Source organism: Stegostoma tigrinum, chromosome 4, assembly GCF_030684315.1.
Source record: "Stegostoma tigrinum isolate sSteTig4 chromosome 4, sSteTig4.hap1, whole genome shotgun sequence".
NCBI lineage: Eukaryota > Metazoa > Chordata > Chondrichthyes > Orectolobiformes > Stegostomatidae > Stegostoma > Stegostoma tigrinum.
This window is the reverse complement of record NC_081357.1, coordinates 19,956,424-19,980,210: the sequence shown is the minus strand read 5'-3', so window position 1 is coordinate 19,980,210 and position 23,787 is coordinate 19,956,424. Positions and strand designations below refer to the sequence as shown.

Genomic DNA, 23,787 nt, shown 5'->3' with positions numbered 1-23,787 from the left:
TCGGAAGTGCAGTGATCGGATTATGGATCAAATCCGATATGGGAATGGTATTTAGCATTTGGTTTGCTAAACAACTCTATGCCCATCTATTTAAAATTGCAGTGTCATTGTTCATCAGTAGGTCTTCACCGGCAGAAATGTCTTTAAGTTGTCTTTGGAGTAAAACGGTGATGGGAGTCTGAGAATATAGTGTGATTGAGTGATAGAATGTGGTTTTCCTTCATAAGATGAAGATGCAGTAGGCCATTTAGTCCGTTAAGTCTCTACCATTCACTGAGCTCATGGCTGATCTGATTCTCAACTCCACTTTCCTGCCTTTTTCCTATAACCCTTGATTTTTATTTTGACTGATTTAAACATCTGTTTATTTCAGCCTTGACTGCATTTAATGATCCAGCCTCTGCAGTAAATAATTCCACAGATCCTTAATTGTCCTTTGGTGGATTAGTAACTAGTGCAGATTAGTTACCGAGAAAAAGAGGAAGAGCTGCCACGGGTGAACTTGTATACCTCTAGTTTGGCTGGAGAACAAAAATAAATTATTGTTATCCTTTTGTTAAAATACTAATGCAGTACAACTTTGTAAGTTTCCAGCAAAGGTAGCTTTGCATGAATATCTGCTGTTTTTAAAAAAACTTACAAAATATGTACTTAATGTTACCTATTGTTAATTTAATAAGGTGTACTGCTACACTCAGATTGTCCTTGGAGGAAAGCTATACTTGTGTATTGAAATTAATGATGAATAAATAGCAAAAATGATCAAAATTAAGCATTCTTATGGAAAGTTCAGTAATACTTGCAAGCTAGTACAAATGGTACACTATTATTCACTACATTAATTGATTTATTTTGTAACTCAAAAATACATGATGCAATGACAGTTGTGGGCCTCAAAATGCAGTCTTAAGAATACTGTAAAAACTTTATCCTGACTGTTTATCCATTTATAGACCTTGTCCTTAACTTTGGGAAAGGGCTGTACTTCATTGTTTTAAAAGATTTTTATACAATTCATGAGCTGAATTAAAATATCTATCATATTTAGCTCAGTACTTGTGCATTAGCAAACATGGGTCTGTAAAATTTATCTGTGTGGGTGGACATTAACTTTGTTCCAGCCAAATTTCTAAATTTTTACTTTGTGGTATTGTGACATACTGTACATTAATACTGCCCACTGAAGCATAGCGTTCTGCTTGTGACATGTTCATACATGCTAATAATGCTCAGGGCCTGCTGCTGAAATTTCCATTTAATCTTTCATTTATTAGCTTCCCTTTATGAATTTTATTTATTTCCATGGTCCTGCCTTAGTTGTTTTGGTACATGTCCATGATTTCTGATATTTAAAACAAAACTATAATGCTGATAAAAATGATTGTAAGTTTCCTTTAAAAATTTAGGTTTTACCATAGTTTTCAGAGCTGATGTGAAATAGTCATCCAAGATTCTGCAATTTAACATCATATGAATGAAACTCAGACTGTAGAGGTGAAGTCTGTTAAATGAAAATTCTTCTTTCTTTCAATAATTTAATCCTGGGATTAAGATACTACAGTGGCACTTCACAGTTTTAGTTTGCATTTCTTCCGTGCTGGGGCGGCACGGTGGGTCAGTGGTTAGCACTGCAGCCTCACAGCACCAGGGACACGGGTTCGACTCCAGCCTCGGGTAACCGTCTGTGCGGAGATTGCACATTCTCCTTGTGTCTGCGTTGGTTTCCTCCGGGTGCTCCAGTTTCCTCCCACAGTCTAATGATGTGCAGGCTATGTGGATTGGCCATGCTAAATTGCCTGTAGCGTTCGGGGTGTGTGGATTATAGGGGGATGGATCTGGGTGGGATGCTGCAAGGGGTGGCGTGGACTTGTTGGACCTGTTTCCACACTATAGGGAAATCTAATCTAAACCTGTTTAGGGATTTCTCATTTCATGAGCTAGGAAGGGAGGTCTGACACCAGTGCTTGATGTGCCAAAAGCTTTTCTTCACGTATTATCTGACCTAAGTCTCTGTGGCCTTTATTACTGTTACCAGGTTGGGTATAGTATCAGAAATAGTAATGAGCTTGTTCCACCTACCTTTCTAAAAAAGCGCTGTCAGGGGACTAGCTTTCAGACTGAAAGTTCCCAGTAGCATTTGACTACAGTCCCTTAGCTGATCACAGGTGTACTTCTAATTCTTCAACAAATTAGTAAGGTCATAAACAATTTTATCTGTATGTTTTTATTAAAATTTACATAATGCATTCTTCCTTTATTACTACATTGATCAATTGAAAATGTTGTCAAAAACTGCAAATGCTAAATTTAAAGAAATGCAACTTGTTTCTCATTGGGCAATGATATATCAAATCAATCACTCAACATGAAACTTGTATCAGAGAGAGGGGAGAACCATGTCTTTTCCACCTGGTCTGTTTGAACGCAACTGAATAGTTCTTTTGGGATGAAGGGGGTTGGGTGGAAAGTCTGTTTCTAACCTAAAGAAGGGAGAAACAGCTGCCTCTTCCTGTTATCAGTGTCTGCACAGGGCCTTGGCATCTTTGGACACTCGGGACAGGATTTGTTGAGATCAATACCACGTCTGCCTCCAATAATGACTAAATTGCCAAAATCACTATGAAGATTTAATTGGAGAGAGGTCATTTGATAAGATAGAGGAAAGTAGCAAAAAGATTTGAATCCTTAAGTTGAAGCTGTGCTTCATGAGTGACTTGAGGTAGATGAATCTTAACAAATATGGTAATAATTTATCAGAAAGAAAGAATTCTCTACACAAAATGCTGCTTCAAACTGTCACACTGTTCTTAAGCCATTCACTTGTTAAATGTTAAATTTTCATAGCATAGGGAGTGCTAGATCTGGCGATTCTTGTTTTGTCTGAATAATTTTTTTTGAAAAGAATTGTACGTGAATGTTTAACAGCTAAGACATTTTGGTCATTTCTAAATTCAGTTGCAAAATATTAGGTATTTTTCATCTTAATTGTACTGTTGACCTGCTTCAAGTGTTGTTTGAACTGAGATGCAACTGATGTTTCAGCTCCCACAATCTAAAAGTAATTTGCATTTTTAGTGTAAGTACTAGCAAGTATCAGATACACGAATCCAATAATAACTGGTCATTACTGTTCACTTTTCAGTATATTTATGCAATTATAATTTATTTCTGGAGTGCAGTACACTGGACAGTTCTTGCTAGTAATGTAAGTTATTGTAGGAATGCATTTGCTATACGGTAGTTTTAAAATATACTAATTTCTAAACACATTCCTTTAACTTTGAAGTAAATTTGATAAAAGATGTTTGGCCACTTAATTAATAACCTGTCTAAAGTTCAGTTGGTATACCTCAGATTCTTAACTAATTTGTGAGTCTACTCTGAAAATCTTTTTAATTTTGAAGCTATTTGCTTTGATTTCCTTTTAGCTGTATCTGGCTGTGACACACTTGAGAAGCCATTCGCAAGATTTGACTTAGTGTGCCCACGGGCTCTTCACATAAGCATCATTACCTCTTGTCAGTCTTCTCCCTGATATTTTTATCCAAATGATCATCTAATGCTGTCTTGAACACCTCAATTGAATCTGCCTATACAGTATTTCTAAGGATTGTATTTCACTACTACTTTACCCACATTATCTTCCTTTTTTGCACATCACTTTAAATCTATGTCCCTTTCCCCTCATTCTTGTTGCTCTTAAAAACAGCTTTGAAGTCATAGCCATGTTGAAGTTGTAGACTTGCTCACTGAGCTGGCATATTTGATTGCAGACATTTCATCCCGCTGCTAGGTAACATTGTCAGTGCGCCTCCGGTGACCTGTTGGAGTTCTGCCTGCTTGTTAATTATATGCCTTGGTTTGCTGGGGCGGTTAGCAAACAGGCATATAAATAACAAGCAGGACAGAACACCAACATTTCACTGGAGGTGCACTGACGCTGTTACCTAGCAGGGTGATGAAACATTTGCAATCGAACACACTTGCTCGGAAAGCAAGTCTGTACCTTGATCCACAACCCCAGCTGCAAATCTTCTCAAAAATTTCATAGCTATGTTTTTTTTATTCATTTGTGGGATAAAGGTGTTGCTAGCTGGTCAGTATTTATTGCCTGCCCCTTGTTGCCCTTAATAAGGTGGTTGTGAGCTGTCTTCTTGAACAGCTGCAGCCCATCAGTTCTGAGGAACGGTCATTGGACCCGAAACGTTAACTGTGTTTTCTCCTCCACAGATGCTGCCAGACCTGCTGAGCTTTTCCAGCAATTTTGATTTTGTTGCAGACCGTCTGCTGTTGGTTGACCCACAATGTCAGTACGGAAGGAATTCCAACAATAGTGACGGAGTGACAGTATGGTGAGTGCCTCGGAGGCAGCTTTACAGGTGGTGGTGTTCCCACGTATTTGGTGCCTTTGTCCTTCTAGATGGAAGTGCTCCTAGGTTTGGCATGTGCCAACTGAGGATCTTTGAATTTGTGCAGTGCAGCTTGTAGATGGTACGCAACTGCTACTGAGTCTGTCGGTAGTGGAAGGAGTGGATGCTTGTGGATATAGTGCCAATCAAGCAGGCTACTTTGTCCTGGTGGTAGTTAAGTTTTTTTTGTATTGTTGGAGCTGCTCACCTATTCGAGCAAGTGGGGAGCATTCCATCATACTCCCGACTTGTGCCTTGTAGATGATGGGGCTTCAGGGAGTCAGGAGGTGAGTTACTTGCCACTAGCCTCTGATCTGTTCTTGTAGCCACTGTGTTCATGTTGAGTTTCTGGTCGATGGTAACCCCCAGGATGCAGTTAGTGACAGATTCAGTGATAGTAACACTATTGAATGTCAAGGGGTGGTGGCTAGAATGCTTCTCAGTAGTGGTGGTCAAAGCCTGTCATTTGTGTGGCACAGATGTTACTTGCCAGCTGTCAGCTCAAGCCTGGATATTGTCCAGATCTTGCTGCATTTGAACATGAACTGCTTCAGGATCTGAGGAGTTGCAAATGGTGCTGAGCATTGTCAGACATCTCCACTTCTGGGGGAGAACATCATTGATGAACAGCATCAGTATAGCACAGAAAAGGCCCTTTGGCCCATGGAATGTGCCATCCTATCTACACTAATCCCAATTTACAGTAATGGCTTATAGCCTTTAATATTATGGCTTTGCGAGTGCTCATCCACTTACTTCAGAAGGTTCTGCAGTCCGAGGCAATGCATTTCAGATTCCTATCTCTTGGAATGCATCTTTCTATTCCCTATTTTCTCCTTATCTACTCTGTCCTCCTAACTGAAATTTCTCAAACCTGGAACAATCTTGTAACTTGCTTCTACACTGTAGTATGCATCCATGCCTTTCTGTTAATGTGCTGCCAACAACTGTACACAGTGCTCTAGCTGAGATTTAACAGGAGTCTAATGTGAGTTCAGCATTATTTCCTTGCTCTTGTACACTATGTTTCTGTTAATAAATCCAAGCTTTAACTGCTCTGCCACTTCCAATGTTTTGTGCTCACATGCACCCAGGATCCTCAGCTCCTGCACTTTTTTTAGATTAGATTTCCTACAGTGTGGAAACAGGCCCTTCAGCCCAACAAGCCCACACTGCCCCTTGGATTATCCCACCCAGACCTATCCCCCTGTAACCCACACACCCCTGAACACTGTGGGCAATGATCCACCTAACCTGCACATCTTTGGACTGTGGCAGGAAAGTGGAGCACCCAGAGGAAACCCACACAGACACGGGGAGAATGTGCAAACTCCACACAGACAGTTACCCGAGGCTAGAATTGAACGCAGGTCCCTGGCGCTGTGAGGCTGCAGTGCAAACCACTGCACCACCGTGCTGCCCCTATTTTTAGCACCCTTATTTTGTAATGTCTTGCAATTTTCTTCCTACCAAAGTATGTCGTCTCTTAATTCTCTGCATTGAACATCATCTGCCACCCATTGCCATTCTCCACTGACTTGTCAATATAATTTTGCTGTTCTGTACTGTCCTTTTAGTTTCCAGATCTTCCAAGTTTAATGTCATCTATGAACTTTGAAATTGTCCCATACTTACTAACATCCAGATGAATAATATATAACAGGAAAAGCACGAGTTCTGATGCAGATCTCTACAAATCTTCCTGCAGCCCAAAAAAATACATTAACCATCACTGTCTGTTTCCATTCTGATCCACTGGGATATGTAACTTTATCTTCATGCACAATATTTGCATGCTATTTTTGCATGTGTTCTCATTTGGACTGTTTTGCTTGATAATATGGTAAGCTTTTCAGCTGCAATTGATTCAACATTGGAACATACCTTGTGTGATAATTTAAACTGTTTAGTGATCCTGCAAGTTTCTGTCAGTACTTAAAAATAGCAATGTTGCAAAAAATGTATTTTAATTTACAGTGTGCAATGATCAAAATCCCTATTGAGGCAGCCTCAGTGTTTTAGACAATTGCATTCTGGAATCGCCTTAAAATCCACAGTGGTGATAATTGATTGACACAGAACAGGTGTTAGAACTTTTTCCCTCCATCTGATCTCATCAGTCAATCCTCTTTATTCTTTGCTGTTTTACCGGTGTCCTTATGCATGTCAGTGCCATTTACCTAGAAGTCCTGTACTTGCTGACAACCTGGATTTGGCTCCTCCTTAAGCAACACCTTGATTTTTAAAATTCTCATCAAATCTCAGTCCCTCTGTGGCTTCTTCCGTCCCTTTTTCTGAATCCATCTCCAGATCAACAGCCTCCATCAGAAATCCACAATCCAGTTGGTGTCTTCTTCATTCCCTAACTTAGTTACTTCACCGTTGGTAGTTGTGTCACCAGGTGCCTAGGAATGAAGTTTTTGAATTCTCTACTTAAACAACTCTGCCTCTTGTTCAACCTTTAAGACACTATTTAAGATCTATCTTTGACTTGATTTTGGTCATCTTTCCTCACATATTTTTCCCTAATAATGGTACAGTGTCCAAGTTTGCTTTGTGAGTCTTTTATGAAGGATCTTGGGATGCTTTATTCCATTATGGATACTATACTAAATGAAAGTTTTTGTTTGTGCTTTCAGGCTCCATTGTTGCCGAAGTAGGTTCAATGCATTGAGTCTGTTCTGCTGTTCACTGTGATCGCAGCAATCTGATAATCCTTAATTCTATCTTTTCAGCCTTTCCCCCCCGATCTTTGGTTCTTTTACCAATTAAATGTCAGCCTGTCTTATCCATGTATATATTATGACCTAACCTCAATAGCCCTCTGTGTTAAAGAATACCATAGGTATACTGAGAGAAATTCCTCCTTCGTCCTGCCTTAATTTGCCAACCCCTCCCTCTGAGATTATGTCCTTTGGTCCGGGATTCTCCCTCAAGGTAAATGAACTTTCTTACCTGCCCTGTTAGGACTCCTAAGAATCTTGCATGTTTCGGTAATGTCACCTGTCATTCTTCAGTGAGCTTCAGTGATTAGTTAGATGTAGGTGAGATGGGCTTCAGATCGGTATGACAGGTTGGCACAACATTGGGGGCCGAAGGGCCTGTACTGTGCTGGAATGTAATGTTCTGTTACAGGCCAAATCTAATTAGGTTGTCATAACACAGCCCCTCTATACCTGGGATCATTCTAATGAACGTTTTCTGGACTGCTCCTACTGCTGGCATATCTTTCCATAGATAAGGCAAGCAAAATTGTTCACAGTACTCCAGGTGTAGTCTATATAGTCAAACTGGTGCCTTGTATACTTTCAGCGAGTGCTGCCTATTTTAATACTTGTTTTTTTTTTAGAAATCTGTACTCTTTGAAATAAAGAGCAACAGTCCATTTGCCATCTCTTACCTGCTGAATTTGTATACTATCTTTTTATGATTTCTTGTTAAATTCTTTTTGTTCTATTTCATAACAGTTTCATACTTTGCTTCTGTGTTGCAGGCCCAGAGGTATGTTTGAAGGGTATTCACCATTGTAATTTCAGAAACATATCAGCTATTTTCAGCTATTGTGAACCTTCACAAACTGCACGGTAGTAATGATCAGATAATCTATGTTATTGGTCAAGGATAAATATTGGACTAAAACCTGGAGCAGATTTACTACCATTCTTTGCAGTAGTGTCCGAGAATTTTTTTTTTATATCCACCTGATGCACTGAGATCCTAGCTCATCCAAGAGACGTAACCTCCAAATAGTTCAGTATTGATGGTTTATGTGGATCATGAATACCAGAACAAACCTGTTGGACAGAAAGGCCACTGTTCGTGCTGTAATTTCTAAAGCCAGGTTGTTGATATAACTTGTTTAAGTAATAGATTCTGGTCTCTTAGTATTTCCTGTTTTATGCAGTTTTATCTATGTTTTGCCATTTCACTAACTCGTGCACTTTTTTTACTCCGCCTAAGTGCTCCTCTACATTTTTGTCACAAGCTGTTCTGTCTTGATTCTGATAATACCTATGCCTTACGATTGTTCTAATCCTCATTATATTGCTCTAATCTCCCATCTTGTTTTTTTTATCTTACTTTCTACATCAGAAGTTCTATTCTCTGGTTTGAAACCAAACTGGCTGTAGTTTTAGGAACATAGCATACCAGGCTTCAAGATAGTTAGCCTGGCCTTGCAACAGTTATCCAGACTCCCTTTGAACCGTCCCCAAACTGTCCTTGAAATGTATTATTGGCATATTGTTTGGCAGATCCACTAATTATAAGATATATAGATTAATATTTCTGCCAAGGAATGCAAGACTATGGGGCCAAGTGCTGGAAAATGGAATTAGAATTCTTAGGTGGTCTTATTATGAATGGCACAGGCAAGATGGGCCGATGGGCCTTTTTGTGTGCTGTTGACCCCCCTGACTGTGAAGTTGTGTTAGTTTTAGAAACTCAAATTTAGCATATAAACATTTATTAATTGGTCATTCTATCTGATTGTCCCAGCAAAATGGGTTTTTCCCCCTTAGAATGATCATGATTGATCTAACGAATAACTTTTATTTGGTGTTTATGAATTTGTATTGTTTAAGTTTGCAACAAAAACAGGATGATGTTTTTAACATTTTCATTGGTTCGTTGGATTCTTAGTGCTGTGTTGGTTCTATAAACTTAGCATAACATCTTTGCAACCTGAGGTGTTGACTTTGTGGACAAATCAAATGTGGTAGCAGATTAGATTTTCAATGCTCAGAAGTTGTTGAATCCCTAGATTCTTTAAGAAGTTGCCTACAGTTTGCATTAAACACAGTTATTCAAGCTTTCAGAACATTTTAAATAAAACCACTGAAACAAGATCTTTCAGCTACAGTTAGATTTTTAAAAAGTTGCTGTAGTTCTTTGATCTGACATTGGAAAATAGCATATAAGTAGTACAGTATTATAAAATGGAGGTGAGCAATTTTTTGGTGGTTATTAAAATTTGATAAATAGTGTAGCAATGGTAACATAACTGAACCAGTAATCAACAGATCCAGGCTAATTCTTTGAGGACAAGAATTCAAATCTTACCATGGCAGTTGTGGAATTCAAATTCACTTAATTAACCTGGAATGTAAATTTGTCTCACTAATGCCAGTGATGAAGCTATCATTGATCCCATCTCATTTACTACCATAGTCTAGGAAAGAAAGTTTGTCTACAATACTGTGGTTAACTGTTAATTATCCTCAAATGACCTAGCAAACCACTCAGTTCAAAGGTAATTTGTATAAAGACCAGTACTTGCCTTGAATGTGAAGATGAGATGATGATAAGTGGAGACCTTAACTTGTCAGTGAAAATTGAAGTAAATAGACAAGTGAAAAGGATCACGTTCTGTGGCTAGACCATCGCAAAAATTGGGAGATGTGATTGTGGGAACTAAAGAACAACAAAGATAGCCAAGCCAGTTTTGCCAGGATGACGGTGGTAACATTGAAGAAACTGAACCTGAACCTTAGCAAAATAATGCTGAGGTCTTACATCTTATCCTTTGTCCTATATATGTCTGAGAATATTAATAAGCTGAAGGCATTTCAGGTGTTGACATGTCAGAAGATATTCTGCATATCCTAAACAGACAAAAAGATTAAGAATGTGTGCGAAATGGTCGGGGGGAAGAAAAGAGGAACTTAGTACATAACACAAAAGAAAGGAAGTTGTAGAATTTTGGGCACATTTGTCAGTGCAGATGGTAGACTAAACATGGAAGAAAAGACAATGAAAAATGTAGGCGAGAGATGCAGAGGAGAAGGCAGATGATTGGTATAATGGACTGGATGTAGCTGACTTATGTGGAACATGAAGAGAAGCACAAGGCAGATATCTTCTGGGAAGATGATGACATCAAACTGTGAACATCATAGCAAGAGCATCTTGCTGAACTTGCACTGAGCAGTCTTATGGGCATTTCTGCAAACGGCATGGATAGTGGCAATTTCTTGTCATTGAGGCCAATCCTGTGGGAGCAGTTTTTCTCTCTCCTAATAATTTTTGAATCAGGTCATTGTTTTTATTGAATTGGTTTTCTGCTTATGAGAGGTAGGGCCAAGGAACTTTTGAGCCCTCCAGTGATAGTGCATTTTAGCAGTACAAAGGTGCATTGTATTTTCTAAGCAGTTCCTTTTATGACTTCATAAATTTGATGCATTGAGACACTCTGAACCTTCATTATCTAGATGTTTCTAGGGTATACATCTTTCATTATCTGTGAAATGACATTGGGGTCAGTCTAGCGGTCAGTGCTGCACATGCCCATCCTGCCTGTTCCTCTGTCTATAACGACATAATTGATAAGATTCCAATACATAGAAGGTAGTGTACCCAGGATGTCTTTTGTGATTTAGCAGTTTAAAACTCAGGTGGTGGTTAAATACTTGTGCTTGGCGCATACCTGCAAGAGGAGACCATGGCTGTTGCAACCCTGTATTTTTTTAAAATCACTGATCCCTGGTGATGAGCAGCAACTTTTGCGTTGTAAGGCTGATCGGATTGCTTCTCTTCGGCGCGATAGTAGTCAGGGAATGGAAACCAAAATGTCGTTTATCCTTGATTTCATAGAATTGGCCATAGTCAAGGGCAAAGATACCTAATGAAAGTTATATGCCTGATGCCATGCGTGGTGGACTTAAGCACAGCATGCGGTTATTGGTACCCTTGGAAAGGCAATTCACCTTAACTGACTAGATTGTGATAGCAAAGTCTATTCCACCTTTGCATGGTTCTTATTTTCCATGGTTGTTCCAAAATAATGTATTATCTGTCCAGATTTCCTTGAATTACTCTCTTCCACTTCAGTGATACTATTCTGGTTGGGGTGCTTTTTGGGTTTTGTACCCACGCAGGGTCACCAGCAAAAGTACTCTTTTCACAGGTCTGTCCGATGTACATTGCCCATGAGTCTGCTGATGTGCTGTGCATGAGTGGTGGCTGGTGTTATCTTCATGTATTGAGATTGCCATGATTGTTTTGTTGGGATCTCTTTTGATGGGACTGGCTAGGAAAATGAAGCAGACAGTGTTTGGGCCACCTTATCTTTATTTATCCTCATATTAGAGAGATTTGCTGCGTCGTCTAGAGAAGAGTTGCTTAGATGCAATGGGGGCTGCCGAGCTCCATTTCTCACTTCCATCTAAAAATGACAAATGGCCTGAGCTACCTAAGTGCAGCTTCAAGGCTACGGATCCCAACATATCCATTCCTACGTTGCTTGCTCATTGCTGCAAAACTTGTAACTGATAGATGATTGACAGCAGAATGGCAATGAATATCCTGTGTTTAAATTAAATTATAGTAAGGGAGACGTGTGCATTGTCAGCCTCACTCTCTTGCATTGGCAGCAAGATGAGTCTAGGCAGCTTGAGACAGATCCAGATGCAGCGGGTCACTAGGAGGTCTTGTTGAGCTCTGCACTTTTCACGACACATTGACATACCTTTAGGACAGTTGAATTTTAGATTGGTCTTGTTTACCCAAATTGCCAGAATCAATCTTCACATTGTCAGTGTAGACAAATTCCTTTATTGATTTTTGTTTTATTGTCCTGGCACATAAGTACAGTGAAAAGCTTTGTTTGTGAGCAGTACAGGCAAACCATAGTAATCTAGGGCATAGAGATCGTAGAGTGATAAAAGATTTGGACAGAGAGAGGTATGTAGGATACACTGCATAGGATGTTCGTGAAACAAGATCAACATTATTTGAAGTTAGAGAGTCAATTTATCAGTCTAATAACAGCAGGGAAGATGCTGTTCTTGACTCTGGTGCATATGTTTAAGCCTCACTGCCAAAGGGAGGAGACCTATTATGACACTCATCTAATTTGGTCTGCTGATCAAAGCAGTCACGTCTCCGTAAGCTACTAATTTACATGAGCGATTATTTAGACTCATGGATGAGCTCTTACTCATAAATAAGGGCATTCCAGTTAATCGGCTCTGCATTATAGTCTCAATTAACTAAATTCCATTTCCCTTTTAACTTTGTTGCCAGAATTATGATGGGTGTAAATACAAACTGTTGTAATGTTGAATTGATACCACCTATGTTATCAACTTCTAAGACTATTATGTTGGGAAATTATTTGTCACAAACTGGTTTCTTAAAATAATTTTTACTACTAAATTCTCTGTTGGCAGGTTGAATGATTTCAGTGAAATAGTAGTTACCCCTGTAGTTTAATTCAAAATGCTCCACTAGTCCCCTGGATGTTACTTGTAAAATTGGTGCATAGTGCATCAGTATTTCTGCTTGACTGATTAGCTTAAGTGGGTCAGGATGTGGGCATCTCTGATTAAGCCAATGCATACCCATCCTTGATAACAAGGTGTAGAGCTGGATGAACACAGCAGGAAAGCTGACGTTTCGGGCCTAGATCCTTCATCAGATGAAGGGTATAGGCCTGAAACATCAGCTTTCCTGCTGCTAAGATGCTGCTTGGCCTGCTGTGTTCATCCAGCTCTACACCTTGTTATCTTGGATTCTGTAGTTCCTATTATCTCGCATACCCATCCTTAGTTGTTCTTGAGAAAATTGTGAGGCTGATGACTTAAACTGCTGAAATCTGTGTGGTGAAGATCCTATGAAAGATGTTCTTGATGTCTGAGGAGTCCTGAACTCGGGGACACTGTTTAAAGGTATGGCGGAGGCAAGTTAGGACTGAGACGAAGAGACATTTCTTCGCCCAGAGAGTGTTGAGCCTGTGGAATTCACTGCTTTGGAAAACAATTAAGACCAAAACATTGGATGTTTTCAAAAAGGAGTTAGATATCATTCTTGGGGCTAAACGGATCAGAGGATATAGGAGAATGTGGGAACAGGGTACTAGGTTGGATGGTCAAAAACGATTATATTGAATGATAGAGCAAACTAGAAAGACCGAAACTGTGATATATGTTCAAGTCTGGATAGTGTGTAAATTGGAAGGGAACTTGGATATGATGCTGTTGCATGTACCTGTTGCTTTTATCTTTTAAGGTAATGGAAGTCACAGGTTTTGCAGATAGTATTAAACCCAAGGGAGTGACTCTGATACAACTGTTAATAGTAGATTAGTGTTCAAGCAGTCTGTGTTGGCAAAATAGGGTGTCAATGTTTTAATTGCTGAGCTGAACTCCTCCATGTAAGTGAAGTGTACTCATTTACATTCCTGACTTCTTCATTTGAGGTTTTCATTTCCTCTGTTGTTTTGGAAATAGATTGCTGGCTGAGGCAGGCTGAATGGAGATATTTGCATAATGAATTCTATGGTGCTCAATGTGGAGAGGACTTCTAACCAAAAGGTTGAGAATTCAAGATTCCTGTGGATTTGATCATTTCTAGGATAACAAGTTAGCAGTACAATGCAGATTAGTTGATTATGACCATCTGTTTTGATCAAGCTGTGAAACTGGTATTGTTCCAGTATGAAATTTCTTAGCAAGATTCCATCAGTGTTTTTTTTAAACTAAAACCGCTAAGTGGATTGGTTGGGCATAGATCTTGTGATTTTTATGGGAACACAGTGCACACAGAATGGTTGCCATATGCCAGAAACAATTGGACAAGAGAAATCTTGTGCACTTATTCTTTGAAGTCATGCAAGTTCTCCTTCATTGCAGGATGCATTTATGTTCTTACATGGTACACCAAATCATGTCAATTTATAAAGTGACAGTGACTATTTTTATTCATTTAAGGGCTGTAGGCATTGCAGCCTGGCCTGCAATTATTGCACTTGCTTTGTTGTCCTTGAAACCCAAGAAGGCACAGGGAGAATGTGCAAACTCCACATGCCACCAAAGGCTGAAATTTAACCTAGGTCCCTGTGAGTGAGGCAGCAGTGTTAACTGTTGTGTCACTGTGTGGTGGTTAGATTATCTCTTATTGGAGATGGTCATTACCTGCCATTTGTGTGGTGCAAATGTTACTTTCCCCTTGCAGCTCAAGCCTGGATATTGCCCAGATCTTGTTGTATTTGAGTATCAACTGCTTCAGTGTCTGAGGAGTTGTGAATGGTGTTGAACATTGTGCAGTCATCAAATGTTCTTAATTCTGACCTTTATAATGGAAGGAAGGCCATTGATGAGTCTGCTGACGATGGTTTGACCTAGGGCATTACCCTGAAGAACTCCTGCTGAAATGTCCTGGAGGTGAGATGACTGACCTCCAGCAATCACAACCAGCTTCCTATGTGCCAGGAATGACTCCCAGCCCGCCCATACCCATCGATTTCAGCTTTGCTAGGGCACTTTGATCAAGTTGGTTGAAAGTGGCCTGTCATTCTCACTTTACCTTTGGAATTGAATTTTTTTTATTACGTTTGGAATTTGATCAGGAGCTGAGGTAGCCCAGGTGGAACCCAGAGTGGTGTCCATAAGCTGGTGCTGCTTGATCGCGCTTGATGACACCTTCCATGATTTTACTGATGATAGAGAGCAGCATGATGGGATGGTAATCAGCTGACTTGGATATGTCTTGCTTTTTATGTACAGGACACATCGGGACATTTTCTATGTTGCCAGTGTTCTGCTGTACAGAAGGAACTTGGCTAGAAGAGCAGCCCATTCTGGAGCACAGATCTTCAGTACTGCTGCTGGAATGTAGTTAAACATACAGCTTTTACAGTTTCCAGTGTCCAACCATTTCTTGATATCATGAGTGAATTGAAGTGGCTGAAGATTGGTATCAATGATGATGTGGACCACTGCAAGAGGCTGGGGTGGATCATCTACTTGGCATTTCTACTTGAAGTTTCTTGCTTCAAATCTAATTCCAGAACTTGAGTGCAAATATCAAACTGACACTCCAGTATGGTACTGTTACATAGTCAGAAGTCCTTTTTGTTTTGGATAAGATTAATGTGAGGTCCCATCTGTACCCTCAGTTGGATGTGAAGAACCCGTTGCATTACTTTGGACAAGAGCAGAGGAGTTACCTCTGGTGCACTGGTAAATATCCTTCAGTCAGTATCGCAAAGAAAAGAGTATTTCATCATTATCACGTTACTTATGGGATCTTGCTTTGTGCAAATTGGCTGGTGTGATTAATACATTTGCACAATGGCTAGAAGCAGCACTTAATTTGCTGTAAAGCACTTTTTAAATGTCTTAATTGTCATGAAAGGTGCTCTGTAAATTGATGTTTTCTGTTGCATATACTTCAGAATTGCAGCAAATATTAGGTATTCTTTACACAGAATGAGGCTCTCTTCTTCCAGTAAGATTTCTGAGATAATATAAATGAGATGAGTGACTAATTAATGAGCTTTTAAACATTTCCATTGAAGAAGCAGTGTGCTACAGATTTCCCCTTTGCTCTGTCTGTGTTCCTTCCTCAGAGGTGACTCTGGACAGTCACCATTGAAAACTTTGCTATTTTCTCCCCAACACTGTAATGCTGGAATGAAATAATTTTCTGCGAATCCTGAGCTTCCCATTGATGGAAAGAGAGAGAAAACCAGATGGCATTGAGATAAAGTAATTGCGAAGATTGCTAAACATGATGTTTGGAAGTTTGTATATCTCGTTGTTAGGATATGTCCCTGAATGTACAATGGGGCAAATTCAGTTGTTTCAAAAGACAATTGGATGATTATCTAAACAGTAGAAATTTGAGCGGCAAAAAGAAAAGGTTGAAACAAAAACAAAGCTGGAAAAGCTCAGCACGTCTGGCAGCAGTTCTGAGGAAGGGTCACAGGAACCAAAATGCTAACCCTGTTTCCTTCTTCATAGATGCTGCCACACCTCCTGAGCTTTTCCAGCAACTTTGGTTTTGTTCCTGATTTACAGCATCTGCAGTTGTTTTGGTTTTTTAAGAAAAAGTTGGGGAGTGGAGCTAGCTGATTTCTAATAGAGCCAGATTATACACCTTGGATGAGTGCTTTTCTGAACAGTCACCATTAAACGATTCTATGGTCCAGATCTTACAGTCAGGATTGGAAACTTTATTTTTATAGAATCATAGACTCCCTACACTGGAAACTGGCCATTTGGCCCATTGAGGCACTTTGACGCTTCAAAGAGCATCCCACCTAGACCCACTCACCTACCATATCCCAGCAATACTGCATCTCATATGGTTAATTCACCTGGTCTATACATGCGTGGGCACTCTTGGCAATTTAGCATGGCCAGTCCACCTCACCTGCTCAGCTTTGGACCATGTGAGGAAACGGAGCATCCGGAGGCAATCCGTGCAGACACGGGGGGAATGTACATACTCTACACAGGTAAGTCACCTGAGGGTGGAATTGAACCCAGGTTCCTGGTGCTGTGAGGCACCCGTGCTAACACTGTGCCACTGTACTGCCTTGATCAGAAGAAGATACCTGCTCACTTTCCTCCAATATTTCTATATAATCTTGCAGTGAAGGAAACTTCACATCTAACTCAGTTTGGAATTCTCCCCGGAGCAACACAGGATCTGCAATCATACTCCATTTTTATGGAACCAGCTGTTTAGTATGAATGTGTCATTGTAGAGGTGGATAAGGTAAATGAAATCATGGAGAATAGGATCGTAGAGTGTCACCTGCGTGTGGTACAGGATAGAATGGTGAGGTTAGATCAAAGAGGTGTAGGACGTCAGTGATGGTCTGGTTGGTGGAGGAGTAATGCTGGCTTGGTTGTTTAGTGACCTGGGACTGGCCATACTGTTTGTTGGGTGACTATCCAGGTAAGTAAATCAGAACACTTTGAAGTTTCCTGGTCTCATTCTGAGTTAAAGGATTCTGAGCGCAGTAATTACCAATTGAAAGTAGTCATTTCATTGGTACATTTTGAGGGGTCCCAAAACATACCTGGCAAATGTATAGCCAGTCTTCACCTAGTGACTCTGACTATCCAAAGACCAGAATATTTGGGCCTCTGTCAAGTCTGCTTTCTCTTCACTTAAACGTGTGTCTCCTATTTCGCCAAACTCTACTCTCTAAGCATTGGTCTATTTGTTATGATACAGTATTCCTACAATATTGCTGAAAGAAGGATTTAAATAGATTCATTTTGCTGAGTGAACTTCACATCATGTACATGGTCAGCTCTTCAGTAGTTTAATTTTCTTACGTAGAATTTTGGATTGTATTCATTAACAGATCCTGGTATCAATTTACAGAACAGTATTGTGAAATCAAAGTTATTTTGTGCTCACTGGGAAGTGAATTTGGTTTTACTATTATGCATTGATAGCAAGTTCAGATTTGTCTTAAGTGTGAACCTTCCACATTGAAGAGTTAGTAAGTTAACAGAACTTATCTTGTTTGTTGCCATTAGTATTGGCCAGCAAGATGCAACTGAGATTAACGAAAGGAGCAGTTTTCCATTATTTGAATGATGATACAAATTGACAAATCAAGATTTTTTTTTAAAAAGCCAATTCGTTTAGAAAGGAACATAACTTTCTACCCAGCTGAAGCTCCAGTTCAAATGTGGAAACCTTTCAGCATGATGGTGATATTTGCAATTGCAGAGAGGATGGTGAACTAGAAGATGGTGAAATAGATGATGATGGACTTGAAGGAAACCCTGAAGTGAAGAAAGATTCAAAAGAAAGTGAAAAAGAGGACAAATCATCCCATAGACGATCAAAGAAGAAGAGAAAGCGAGAAAAGGAAAGGGAAAAGAAAAAAACAAAAAGGAGAAAGAAAGAGAAGCACAAGGTAATGTGCAGAGATGACCCTGTTCAACTAGAATTTATTTAATGGATAATTTAATTATGGTAGAAAATAACTAAATATTACATCTTATTTATAGTTGGACAGACTCGGATTGTTGACGCTAGTGTGTCAGGGGCTGAGGTATAACTTGGTAATTGAATTGAATGAGCTTTATAATAAATAAATAAAGGTAAGTGTATGAAATTGAGGGGATAGCATAGATTGATGGTGTTTTTCTCTCCAAAGTCGAAATGTTACTAGGGGGTGTAGTGAGAGGTGAAAAGTTTGAAGATGTGTGAGGCAGACTATTGTTCACTCAGGATGTCAGGAGCCTGGAATGTGCTGCCCCGATCGGTTGTGGAAGCAGGTACAACAGCAATATTTAAGATGCATTTGGACGAACACATGAAGAGGCAGGGAATAGAGGGACATGGACCATGTGCAGACCGGTGGGATTAATTTAGAATGGCATCATGGTTTGCACAGAAATGGTTGGCTGAAGGGCCCATTCTTGTGCAATATTGTTCTGTGTTGTGTACCTGTATTGTATTTTTGTCTTGTTTTTTGCAGCGACATTCTCCTTCCAGTGGTGACTCAGATTTCAGTTATGACTCTGATATTGATGCTGAAAGATCATACAAGAAAGGTCCTGTTTCCTACCGAGAATATGATCCTCCTTTCTCTCCTGTAAGTAACTAAAAATATTTGTGGTACGGTCTCCAAGTAGGAAGGTTGTATTTTTGTGCTAACCTAGTACGTGTACTAATTCCCTTAACTAGGGTTGCATAACCAAACAAGCCCCAATTTGAAGAAACTTCCAAGCATGTGTAATTTTCTTTTTAATCAACTGAAGAAGAAATGTTCTTGGGTAATGTCGAAAAAATGTGACTCTCCCTCTTATTTCAAAGCGCACATATAAGCTAAAATCTTCCTAATATTTGGAATGCTCTGTTCATTGTGTGAAGTTGATCCTTTTATTTCATCTCTCAACTAGCCAGTTACTGGACTACTGTTACTCACGTTTTGACTTTGTTAAAACTGTCTCTCACTCATTTAACTTCATTTCCTTTAATGCTACTTACTATCCCTTTTTGGAGTCTACAGAGTAGTGTCACTGAGACTTTTTAAATAATCTATGCCGCAGAAATTGTGTAGACCTGTTAGGTGGTTTGATGAATTCCTTTACGTACTTTTTAAAAGTAGATGAAGAATTTGAGTATTGCTGAAAATGTGGAAGCTTGCACTCGTAGACTCCTAGAGTCATCGATTCGTACAGCACGGAAACAGACCTTTGGTCCAACTCATCTGTTGTGACCAGATACCCCAGTCTGACCTAGCCCCATTTGCCAGCATTTAACCCATATCCTTCTAAAACCTTCTATTCATATACCTATCCAGATGCCTTTTAAATGTTGCAATGTACTTAGCTCCATCGCTTCCTCTGGCAGCTCATTCCATACACACGCCACCCTTTGCGTGAAAAGGTTACCCCTCAGGTCCTTTTTAAATCTTTTCCCTTTAAAACTATTTGCTCTAGTTTTGGACTCTCCTCCTTCCCCCCATCCCAGGAAAAATATCTTGGTTAATCACCCTATCTGTGCCCCTCATGATTTTATAAACCTCTGTAAAGTCACCCTTCAGCCTCTCATGCTCCAGGGAAAACAGCCCCAACCTATTCAGCCTTTCCTTCAAAGTCAAATCCTCTAGTTCTAGCAACATCCTTGTAAGTCTTTTCTGCATCCCTGGAAGTTTAATAACATCTTTCCTGTAGAAGGATGACCAAAATTGTACATAGTATTCTAAAAGTCGCCTCACCGTCATGTTCGCTGCATCGTGGCATCCCTACTCCTGTGCTCAGCGTTCTGACCGATGTAGGCAAGTGTGCCAAACACCGTCTTTAACACCCTGTCCCAGTAACTCCCTTTTCAAGGAACAGTGCACTTGCACCCCCTAGATCTGTGTTTGGCAACACTTCCCAGGGCCCTACTATTATCTGTATAAATCCTGCCTGGTTTGCCTTAACAAAACGCAACACCTCACATTTATCTAAATTAAATTTCATTTGCCATGCCTTGGCCTATCTGAACTCTGACACAACCTTCTGCACTGTCCACTGCATTATCTACTTCGATGACTCCTGCGAACTTACTAACCATACATCCGAAATTCACATCCAGTTCACTTATATAAATAACAAAAAGCAATGGGCCCTCCACCGATCCTTGTGTTACACAGCTGGGTACAGGCCTGCAGTCTGGAAAACAACACTACCATTACCCTCTGTCTCATAACTTCAAGCTAAATTTGTATCCAGTTGGCTGGATCCCATGTAATCTAACCTTACTCACCAAACTACCATGCGGAACCTTGTCAAACACTTTGCTGAAGTCCACATAGACAATGTCTACCACAGTGCCTTGATCAATCTTCTTTATCACCACTTCAAAAAACTCACTCAAGTTAGTGTGATGTGATTTCCAATGCACAAACCCAATTTGGCTACCCTTAATCAGTCCTGGCCTTTCCGAATCCCCACAAGTCCTGTCTTTCAGAATCCCCTCCATCAATTTACCCTATTGATATAACGGTCACTGGTTTATAATTCCCTGGCTCTTTTTAAATAATGCGCTACCTCCAATCTTCTGACACCTCGCCCATAGCTGTCAATAATACAGATATCTCAGTAAGGGACCTGGCAGTCTCTTCCCTAGCTTCCCACAAAGTTCTGGGAAACATCTAATCAAGTCTAGGGGATCAATCTACTTCTATATGTTTTAAGACTTCCCGTACTTCCTCTGATGTAATAAGCACTCTCTTCAAAACATCGCTGTTTATTTTCCCAAGCACTGTCTTTTCCATGTCCTTCTCCACAGTAAATACTGACACAAAATATTTGTTTAGACCCTCACCCATCTCCATGGTTCCATGCATAAATCTTTAAGGTGCCCTGTTCTCGCCATAGTTACACTTCTGATTACTTATAGTCTCTTTGGATTCTCCTTAACTGTTCGCTATCTCATGACCACTTTTTACTCTCCTGATTTCCCTCTTAAATATACTCCTACTGCCCTTATACTTGTGTAGAGAGTCACTCTGTCTCAGCTGTCGATATCTGACCTATGCCTCTTTTTTCTCGACCAGAGCCTTAACTTCTCTAGTCATCCAGCATTCCCTGCACCTTCTCACGAAAAGGAACATGCTGTGCCTGAACACTTGCTATCTCATTTTTAAAGACTTCCAATTCCCAACCATCCCTTTACCTGTGAATGATCTCCCCCACTCACTTTTTTACTGAAGTTCCCGTCTAATACTATCAAAATTGGGCTCACTCCAATTTAGAATTTTAACTTATTGATGAATTTTCTCCTTTTTCATCACTATTTTAAAAACTAATAGAATTATGATCACTGGCCCTAAAGTGCTGCTCCCCTAACACCTCTGTAACTTGCCCTGCCTTATTTCCCAAGAGGTCAAGTGTTGCTCCCGCTCCAGTAAGTACATTCATGTACTGAATAAGAAAATTTTCTTGTACATTTTAAAGAAATTCCTCCCCATCCAAGCCCATAACACTGAGTAATTCATTCATTGGGGCAATTTGCAAGAAATACCAATACATTAAAAAAATCACATTTCTGCTTTGAGAGGAGAGTGCTGAAGTTCTACTACTACCTTATGACTAGATTTAGGTTTGTTAAATTGCTTGGAATGCACTACCTTTCATTATACTTGTCTTCATGTGGCTGAATTGCAAGACTCTGTGTTACCGTCTAAGTTATTAAAGGCCTAGTTTAATATCCTCTTATTCTATGCATCTTTGGCCAAGTCAGAGTAGATGTCCATACTTGTATCTTAATTTTCTTCCCACCCCCCCACCCCCTCATACATATACTCCTGTCAGTAAGGGATTGTTGACCTTTAAAAAATGTTTTGTCTGGTCACTTTCATCAGTATTTCCTCCTTTCTTCCTCATTTACTTCAAGATGTGTTAGGTGTCACCATGCCATTCTTTTTCTCCAAGTCCCTCCACTGTTCTTGATGATTAGTTCATAAACACAAAGGTTAATAATGTTCAAAACTCCATGAAGTCTTCAGCCCTGTGGAAAGGAAGATATTTTCCCCCCAACTTAATGTTAGTGTAAAATTTGACATAAAACTGTGTTACCAATCAGGTTATTTTGGTGATGTTGGCCACCAGTATTTTCAGAATATCATTTTTCCTGTGTTTTTCATTTGCATTGCTTTCTGTCTAATTCTAGGTGATCACTTTAATTAGTGACTGGCATTGATTTATGTTTGTCAATATAATTGCCATCACTTGGTGATCATAATTTGCAGAAATAATTAAATTTAAAAAAACTTTGAGAAGAAACCCTAATTTGATCTGGATTTAGGTTATTAGGACCTCCTGTTCTCATTAGAGTCAGAGAATTTTCTTGTTAAAGTGTACTGAGTGTTAAGGCAATACTGTTGTTAAATTTTAGAATTTCTGCTGTATGTAGTTCTAACTTTAGTTACCTTTCTTTCAGCATGCACAAGGGCCTGGAAATTACATGAAATCTCCTTCGCAGAAATGTTACAATAACAACAAGGCTGATAACCGAGATTATGCTGAGTATAGTGACTACAGTGAGGAGAAATATGATGCCTATGAAGAAGAGGAATGTGATGACTTTGCTCATGAATTAAAGCAGTACAAACAGGCAAAGGAAGCTTCAGCGGTTATGACTCCTAAAGGGTCACCAATGGGACAGATGCGAAAGCCTGGAATGAAAGGTACCCAGAAGGATTAGTCACAACTTCAAAAGCACATGTATTTTTGAACTGCACTGCATGTTGAGGCTTTCAAGAGAGATACGTTATTGCATTTAAAGTAAAAATTTTGATCATTTGTGTGTGCAAATATTTCTGCAATAATAGATTTATATTTATTTTCACCGTTACTATAATAAAATGTCCAGGGCACTTCGCAGGGGCATTTAAGCCATGTTTGATACAGTTAATGTAAGCTTTTGGACATGTTCAAATTATCAAATTTTTTTCTCAAGTGAAATGAGGAAACAGTGTTTCCACTGGCTGGGTTTCAGTAAACACCATTAGAAGGTAATTAACAAAAGAAATTAAAATTTTCTATGCAGAATGACTGCTTTTTTAAAGCCTTGTAGCATGTGGGCGTTGCTGGCTGGTTTAACGTTTATTGCCCATCCCTAATTGACCTTGAGGTGGTGGTAATCTGCCTCCTTGAACCACGATAGGCCACATTCCCCAAGTTGACTGTCAGTGCTTGTTAAGGAGGGAATTCCAGGATTGTGACTTAATGCTACTGAAGGTATGGCAATATGTGTCAGGATAGTGATTGGTTTAGAGGGGAACTCTGACTTGTTCGTGTTGCCATTGTCCTTACCTGGTAGTGGTTGTGGCTGTAGAACGTCCTACCTGATGATCTTTGGTGAATTTCTGTAATGGCTCACAAGGTATAGAGTCATACAACGTGGAAACAGACCCTTCGGCCCAATTTATCCATGCTGATCAAATTTCCCAAACTAAACCTGTCCCATTAGATTGCGTTTAGCCCATTTCCCCCTGAGCCTTTCCTATCCTTGTACCTGTCCCAAGTGTCTTTTAAATGTTGTAACTGTACTTGCATCTACCACTTCTTCGGCAGCTCGTTCCACATGTAAACCGTCCCTGTGTGAATAAGCTGCCCCCCCCAGGTCCCTT

General features: G+C 39.7%; 1 protein-coding gene across 2 annotated transcripts in view; it reads left to right on the top strand.

Moving 5' to 3' along the window:
- Positions 1 to 23,787, top strand: part of LOC125452367 (zinc finger CCCH domain-containing protein 6) — a 52,686-nt gene that overhangs the window by 3,576 nt on the left and 25,323 nt on the right. For both annotated transcript variants that reach the window (XM_059645197.1, XM_059645196.1), the window contains exons 3-5: positions 17,883 to 18,072; positions 18,640 to 18,756; positions 22,596 to 22,842. In XM_059645197.1, coding sequence (XP_059501180.1) covers positions 17,883 to 18,072; positions 18,640 to 18,756; positions 22,596 to 22,842 — 554 coding nt within the window. The remainder of the gene's footprint in view (positions 1 to 17,882; positions 18,073 to 18,639; positions 18,757 to 22,595; positions 22,843 to 23,787) is intronic.